Consider the following 7,670-nt stretch of genomic DNA (forward strand, 5'->3'; position numbering starts at 1 on the left):
GCAGCTCTTTCTGCATCAGGGACAGGCTTTGGAGACAAATGTAAACCAGCCATAGGAACTTGGGATTGTGATACCTGCTTAGTGCAAAATAAACCTGAAGTGATAAAATGTGTAGCCTGTGAAACACTGAAACCTGGAATTTGTGTGAGGCGAGCCCTAACTTTGAGAGTAGTTTCCAAAAGTGCTGAGACTATAACTGCTTCCTCTTCCAGCTGCACTGTGACCACTGGTACCTTAGGATTTGGAGATAAATCCAACAGGCCTGTGGGATCATGGGAATGTTCAGTATGCTGTGTTTCTAATAACGCAGAAGACAATAAGTGTGTGTCCTGTATGTCAGAGAAACCAGGAAATTCAGTACCTACTTCAAGAGGCAGCACTGTACCTGTCTCTCTATCATCTGGAAGCTGTCTAGGATTAGACAAGTTCAAGAAACCTGAGGGAAGCTGGGACTGTGAAGTGTGCCTAGTGCAGAATAAAGCAGATTCTACCAAATGTGTAGCATGTGAAAGTGCAAAGCCAGGCACAAAATCCGAGTTTAAAGGCTTTTGCACATCTTCCTCATCTTCGAACCCAGCAGCCTCGTCCTTCAAATTTGGTATCCCATCATCCTCTTCTGGGCCTTCTCAGACTTCAGCATGCACTGGAAGTTTTAAATTTAGAGATCAGGGAGGATTTAAAACAGGTGTGCCATCTGATTCTGGGTCTATAAACCCCATGAGCGAAGGCTTTATATTTTGTAAACCAGTAGGAGATTTTAAATTTGGAGTTTCATCAGACTCTAAATCTGAAGAAGTTAAAAAAGACAGTAAGAATGACAATAATTTTAAGTTTGGACTTTCTTCTGGTGTAGGCAACCCAGTTTCTTTAACTCCATTTCAATGTGGGGTGTCTAATCTTGGGCAACAAGAAAGAAAGAGGAACTGTCAAACTTTTCCCCTTCAGGCTTTAGCTTTGGTACAGGTATTACCAACCCCACCCTTGCTGCTACTAATACTGTCGTGACCTCTGAGAACAAGAGCAGTTTCAACTTTGGAACCAGAGAAACCACGAGTGTTTCAGTGGCTTCTTTCACATGTAAGATATCGGAAACAAAAAAAGAAGAAATGCCTGCCACCAAAGGAGTGTTCACTTTTGGCAGTATGGAAGCTGCTTCTCTGCCATCTGCTTCAATGTTTGTTTTGGGAAGGACGGAAGAGAAACAGCAAGAGCCTGTCACTTCTCCTTCCCTAGTTTTGGGGAAGAAAGCTGACAACGAAGAACCAATGTGTGTAGAAGTGTTTTCCTTTGGGAATTCAGAGAAAACCACAGATGAGAGTTCTTCACAGCCCACATGTAGTTTTGGTATGGCAGAAACATCTGAGATGGAAATTGAACAGCCAGTAACTTTTGCTTTTGGAGCTCAAACCAATACTACAGTTGATCAAGGTGCAGCAAAGCCAGTTTTTAGTTTCTTGAACACTTCTTCTAGTTCAAGTACACCAGTGACTTCTGCTGGTGGTGGCGTATTTGGTAGTTCTATCTCTTCCTCCAATACACCTGTGGCTGCCTTTCCGTTTGGACAGGCCAGCAATCCTGTGAGCAACTCTGCCTTTGGTAACACTGCTGAATCCAGTACATCTCAGTTTTTGCTATTTTCTCAAGTTAGCAAACCAGCAACCACATCTAGCACAGCTACAGCTGTCATGCCATTTGACTTTGGTTCAGGAACCAGCAGCAATAATACTGCAGCCTATGGTTTCAACTCTGGAGCAACAGCCACATCTAGCTCTACAGGATCCTCCTTTATGTTTGGAACTGGACCTTCAGCACCATCTTCCAGTTCAGCGTTTGGTGCTAATCAGATGCTAACATTTGGACAAAATCAAGGTGCCAGCCAGCCTAATCCCTCAGGCTTTGGATCTACACCATTCACAGCATTATTTTCTGCTAGTTCTCAGCCGGCACCACCTACTTTTGGGACAGTGTTAAGCAATAGTCAGCTTCCTGCGTTTGGTCAGCAACCTAGTCTGTCTGCATTTGGATCTACACCATCCACAGCATTATTTTCTGCTGTTTCTCAGTCGGCACCACCTACTTTTGGGACAGTGTTAAGCAATAGTCAGCTTCCTGTGTTTGGTCAGCAACCTAGTCTGTCTGCATTCGGATCTACACCGTCCACAGCATTATTTTCTGCTGTTTCTCAGCCGGCACCACCTACTTTTGGGACAGTATTAAGCAATAGTCAGCTTCCTGTGTTTGGTCAGCAACCTAGTCTGTCTGCATTTGGCGCTGGAACAGCTAATTCCAGTCCAGCTTTCCACTATGGCAGCAGTACTACAAATTTCAACTTCACAAACAATAATCCATCAGGAGTGCTCACATTTGGTACAAATGCTAGCACACCTGCAGCCTCAGCCCCACCTTCTGGCTCAGGTGTCTTTCCATTTAATGGGACTTCAGCAGCATTCACAGTAAGGTCAAATAGGAAAAAAAAGTTATCTTCCTCTGGAACTTCAGTTTCTGGTCACAAGATAAGGACTGCCGTTAGACGCCGGAAATAAAGGCACATTGGTGTTAGCACACAGTTTTAACAACAGCTAGTGTCGTTTTCAGACTGACTGGACTGTGTGCTGTGGTTATCTGAAGTCAGATCTACCTATGAACTTATTTAATTTGGAAACTTTTCTCCTTTTTCTTTCTTTATAGAAGCTGCAGCCCTACCTCACACACCCTCTTTTTAAAAAATAATAGCCGGACTGGGGACTGATTCTTCAGCAAAAATATTTTATGACCCAGCAGATTATTCACTGATTTGACATAGTCCCATTATACCCAGGCTAGAACTCACACAGAGAATAACTTTGTACAGAACCTCTTTGCGCCACTATGTGTGTTGATAAGAATTTATGGACACACTGGAATTGTCATTTTATCTGAGGAATTCTGTATAGATTAGAATTCTGTATCGATTAGAGGATATTGAAATGAATGATTTCTATGCCATCTTTGTGCTGGTGTATATGTGAAGTCGTGCACTAAAATTTTTTGATACAGGAAGCCTGATTAAAGAATGGTCCGTGCTAAGGACTTGCTAGATCTAGTTCATTCTCCATTTAATAATTATATGCTATTTCTATATTTTCATTCTTCTATCATCTGTCTTGCCATTTTCATTATTTTATTATGAAACATGTAAATACAATTTTGTTTCTGTACTTTTTTGCATAACATAAAATCTGTGAACTTGAAATTTGAACTTTTGTGTTAGAAATTTTTTTGTTGTTTGTTTAGTCTTGTCTCAGTTTTTATTATGTAAACCCCATTATTCAAAGTTGCCTAAATCCATTTGGAAATCTTTTTTAAAAATTGGGGATTCTTAAAGTTGAATTTATTGACTTTTCTGATTCAGTTTAGCTTGGACCAAAAACCAGTATTGAACAAAGTATCAAGCATATATTTTTATATTTACTGAAATAGACTGTGACGACTTTGGATAATAAGGAAAAGTTTAATATTAAAGCCATGTTTATTACAGTATAATTAACATGTCAAACCATGGGATAAATGCCATCAATAAAAACTTATGTCGTAGAAAAAAAGAATCACAAGCAAAGGCAGATGTGGTTCCCTTCTCCCCCACCCCCAACCTCAACCCTGCTAACTATTTTCAAGACTTAAATCAGATTATTAGGCATATGATGGGTAAAAAATTCTCTTTAATACAAAGTACAATTAGCATTATCTTATAAAAGATATTGGGTTATAAAGGCTAGAAAAACAATAGGTATCTGAAGAAGCAATTAAAATGCCTCAAGGTGAAACTGTCAGAACTGCTTACAGTCCTCTCTGAAATCACCACTTATGTACTCAAGCAAAAAGTAGTAAATTGGAATCAGCATGCATAACTTGGTAAGGAATTATAACTTTGATGAATAATACTAAAACAAATCTCAACCCAAGCTCACTTCTCAGCATAATTTGTGAGGCATTTCCAACCTCTCTAGACAACTCACACATTCTGCAATAGGTCTTACCACTGAATATTTTGTTATTCTGTTCTCTCTTCTACATATGTCCTTTCTTAGTAGTGGGTCCCCACACTTTACCAATACGATGACCACATGTGTACCTAACCCCGAATTAGTACTCCACATTTCTAAAATAAAAAAAAGAATGTCTTTCCCAACAGTCAGTGCATGCAAAACTAACTCATCCTTTAGGAACAAGTTCAAATGCCACTTAAGACTTGAAGCTTTCTCTTATCCTCCATCTAGAGTAAACTCTCCAAAAAAGTCAATATTTCTTTCTGCACACATTTTAATAGTAGCAACTGACATTTATTAAAAGATCACAATGTTCCATATGCTGTACTAAATTCTTCATATGCATAATTACCAACATAAAATAATGTGCTGTTTAGTCCCCAACATAAAACTATGAAGTTGCAACCATTTTACAGAGAATTTGGAAGCTGAAGATGGTTAAATAACTCAAGAGTTGCACAGTTACAAAGTTGAAGAGTTTGCATTCAAACTCCTACCTTACAACCTTGTAAGTTCATTGCACTGTTATCCTATATGAGGTTCTTACACTTTTTTTATCCCTAAGAATAGCTGGCACCATGCATGTCACATTGTGAAATACAAGAGCTATTCAAAGGATGTTATCTAGGTTGAAGAGTGACCAAGTGAGAAGAGTCTGTGACACACAAGATTATGAGACAGCCAGAGAACATCAGAAATTATCAAGGAAAATAGAAAATATATTTTCTGAAATAGAATATACTCATTTTGAATAGTCAATTAAAACAAGGCAGGCAAAGTAATCATCAGTCAGATACTAAGGGCAATTATATAAAAGGATAAAAGACACTCAGAAAGAGAAAGAAAAAAGAGAATAACTTACCTGTTCATTTCACAAGGCATTAAACTAACCCACCAAGTTGAGATTTGCTTAATTTCATATCTTGGAGAAACATTACAGGTCAAAGAGTCTAATTATATAATAATTTTAGAACTCTCCACAGTATACCTGATGAGCTCCTGCCAGCCCCACCTTGAACTTGAGCTAATCAAACTTCATTTTTTTCAGCTCAGTGAAAAAAAAATTGGAATAATCTTAATTAAGACACTTAATTCTTTTTTTTTTTCTGTTGAGTTGGGGTCTTACTCTGTGGCCAAGGCTGGAGTGCAGTGGCATGGTCACAGCTGTCACAATGTCAACCAGCTGGACCCAGGTGATCCTTCTGCCTCAGCCTTCTGATGAGCCACAGGGACTACAGGTGGATGCCCAGCTAATTTTTTGACTTATTGTAGAAACAAAGTCCGACCATATTCCCCAGGCTGGTCCAGAAATCCTAGGCTGAGGCAATCCTTTCCCCTCAACCTCCCAAAGTGCTGAGATGACAGGCACGAGCCACCGTGCACAGCCAGAAACTTCATTCTTCATGGTTTTCAGTAACTAAAAGTGGCATCTGAGGCTAAAAGTGAAAATCCATATTTTGAGCTCATTGTTGAATTGTGTACAGTGAACAGAGAAGGAAGCCTTGCCTTTGCATTTCCAAACAGCCTGGAGAAAGGCAGGAAGCAAAGTGGGGCCTTTTCAGGAGACTGGGGCTGAAGTAGCTTTGTCCTGAGGCCCTGAATATCTGGCCAGTTAGCCTGGATTCCTGATCTACGCACAGCCTGTGCAGAAGAGAGTGTTCCTTTGAGCTAGCCCTCATCCTTTACCCAGAAAGCCCACAAAAAGCATTTCTCAGAGCTGTCTGCACAGCCCGATTCCTAGACTATAAATAATAGAGTTAAGGACAGGTATCACCACAGTATAGGTGACAGCAATAAGCTGATCCCACTCAAGGGAGTAGCTGGCTTTGGGTCTTAAGTACATGAAGGAGGCACAGCCATAGTGAATAACGACCACGGTGAGGTGTGAAGCACAGGTGGAGAAGGCCTTCTTCCGCCCCTCAGCAGAGGAGATCCTCAGGATTGCTGCCAGGATGTAGGCATAGGAAATGGTAATGATGAAAAAGGAGACCAGGAGGACCAGCAGACTGAGGATGAGAATTCCCAGCTCACTGAGGCCTGTATCCCCACAGGCTAGGCTCAGCACTGGTGGGGTGTCACAAAAAAAGTGTTGAATTTCATGGGAGCTGCAGAAAGAGAGGCAGAAAATAACTAGCGTCATTCCCAGCCCAAAGAGATAGCCACTCAAGGAGATACCAACCAGCTGGGAACAGAGGGTAGGATTCAGGCGACTTGCATAGTGCAGTGGGGTACAGATGGCCACATACCTGTCAAAGCCCATTACAGACAGAAGGAAACAGTTGGCACAGGCCCATGAACCAGAAAAGAACATCTGGGCAGCACAGCCCATGTAAGAGATAGTCTGAACCCCCAGAGCCAGACCAGAGAGCATCCTGGGGATGATGCCCAAAGTGTAGCAGGATTCTGAGAAAGATAGAAAAGAAAGGAAGAGGTACATGGGCATGTGCAGAGGGCTATCCAGCCTGATGATCACAATAATAAAGACATTGCTGGTCAGGGTGACAAGATACAGACAGAGGAACAAAGCAAAGAGCAGGAGTTGCAGCTCTCCAAAACTGGTGAAGCCCAGGAAGACAAAACCTCTCCAGCAGGTCACATTGACCTGCCCCATTCTGAGTGACATCTCTGTTAGATTTGCTGATTTCTTCCACCTTGCCAGAAAATGCTTAACTTCTTTAAAAGTCTGGATGAGAAGGATTTGTCTGGTGCCTGTTGTAACTTGAAAAAGAAAGTCTGATTCAGACTGCAGTTAAACTTCTGAAGGGTATTCATCACAGTAGACACAAATGCATGGCTCCATTTTCACATGCATGCATGTGCATATACACTTACACAATGCTCACACACATTCACATACACACACTTTCACACAAACATTACTCTGTATATGAGCACATAATTATGCACATGTTATACATTCAAAACCATCCATTGCACATTTGCTATCAATAACCATATGCACAGATATATCAGGCATGCACATACACTACAAACACATATATTCAAATAGCACACAAGTTTGTAGATACATACACTACATACATGTTCATACTGACTTTGTACATACACTGCCACATAAGACTACACATATGGACACATACATCTTGCCTATTAGAATTTTGAGTTAAGGTAGAGGAGCCTGACAGAGATTATTTTATAGATCAGGTAACAAAGGCCAGGAGAGGTGAAATGACTTTTTTGAAGTCACACAGAACCAGGACCAGAGAACAAATGTGGTAAGTCCTAGTCTAACTTGATTTCCACCATATAATGATGACTCTCTTCCAAGTCATTTTACCCTTTCCAAATTCCTTGGGCAGAGTAGGGCAGGCTCCTTTTACACACAAGTCTATGCTGAACACCAAAGGAATCATCATCATCAGGGCTCAGGGCAGGTTTTGCAGCAGGTATCCCTCAGCTCGAAGCTCAACCAGCAGGCTGCTGCCTCCCAAAACTCTGCTCTGAACCAAAGCATAAGAGAAATACAGCATGGGAGAATTCTCCCCTCAACCCAAAGAAGCTTGCAGTGAGAATAAGTCCTGTTTTTCCATACCCATGCACTAGACTGCATCCCAGCTGGCTAGCCTGCAGAAGAAACACCTACAGCACATCTCAGAATCTCCTTTTCTGAGCAGAATTATGTCC

At 41.1% G+C, this 7,670-nt stretch overlaps 1 protein-coding gene and 1 pseudogene across 1 annotated transcript; one reads left to right on the plus strand and one right to left on the minus strand.

Annotated features, from left to right (window-relative positions):
• The first annotated feature begins 6 nt into the window (after positions 1-6).
• Positions 7-2,553, plus strand: LOC103253415 (annotated as a pseudogene).
• Positions 2,554-5,736: 3,183 nt separating this feature from the next.
• Positions 5,737-6,636, minus strand: LOC103253416 (olfactory receptor 10Z1-like). Its single transcript, XM_008051733.2, has one exon. The coding sequence runs from the start codon at positions 6,634-6,636 to the stop codon at positions 5,737-5,739; it is 900 nt and encodes a 299-aa protein (XP_008049924.2).
• Between the last annotated feature and the right edge of the window lie 1,034 nt (positions 6,637-7,670).

Source organism: Carlito syrichta, unplaced genomic scaffold (genome assembly GCF_000164805.1).
Source record: "Carlito syrichta isolate Samal-C Ts95f unplaced genomic scaffold, Tarsius_syrichta-2.0.1 Scaffold228499, whole genome shotgun sequence".
In the NCBI taxonomy this organism is placed as follows: domain Eukaryota; kingdom Metazoa; phylum Chordata; class Mammalia; order Primates; family Tarsiidae; genus Carlito; species Carlito syrichta.

Bases quoted from the DNA above. Each gene is read 5' to 3' on its own strand.
- LOC103253416 (XM_008051733.2), bottom strand. From the start codon at position 6,636: ATGGGGCAGGTCAATGTGACCTGCTGGAGAGGTTTTGTCTTCCTGGGC.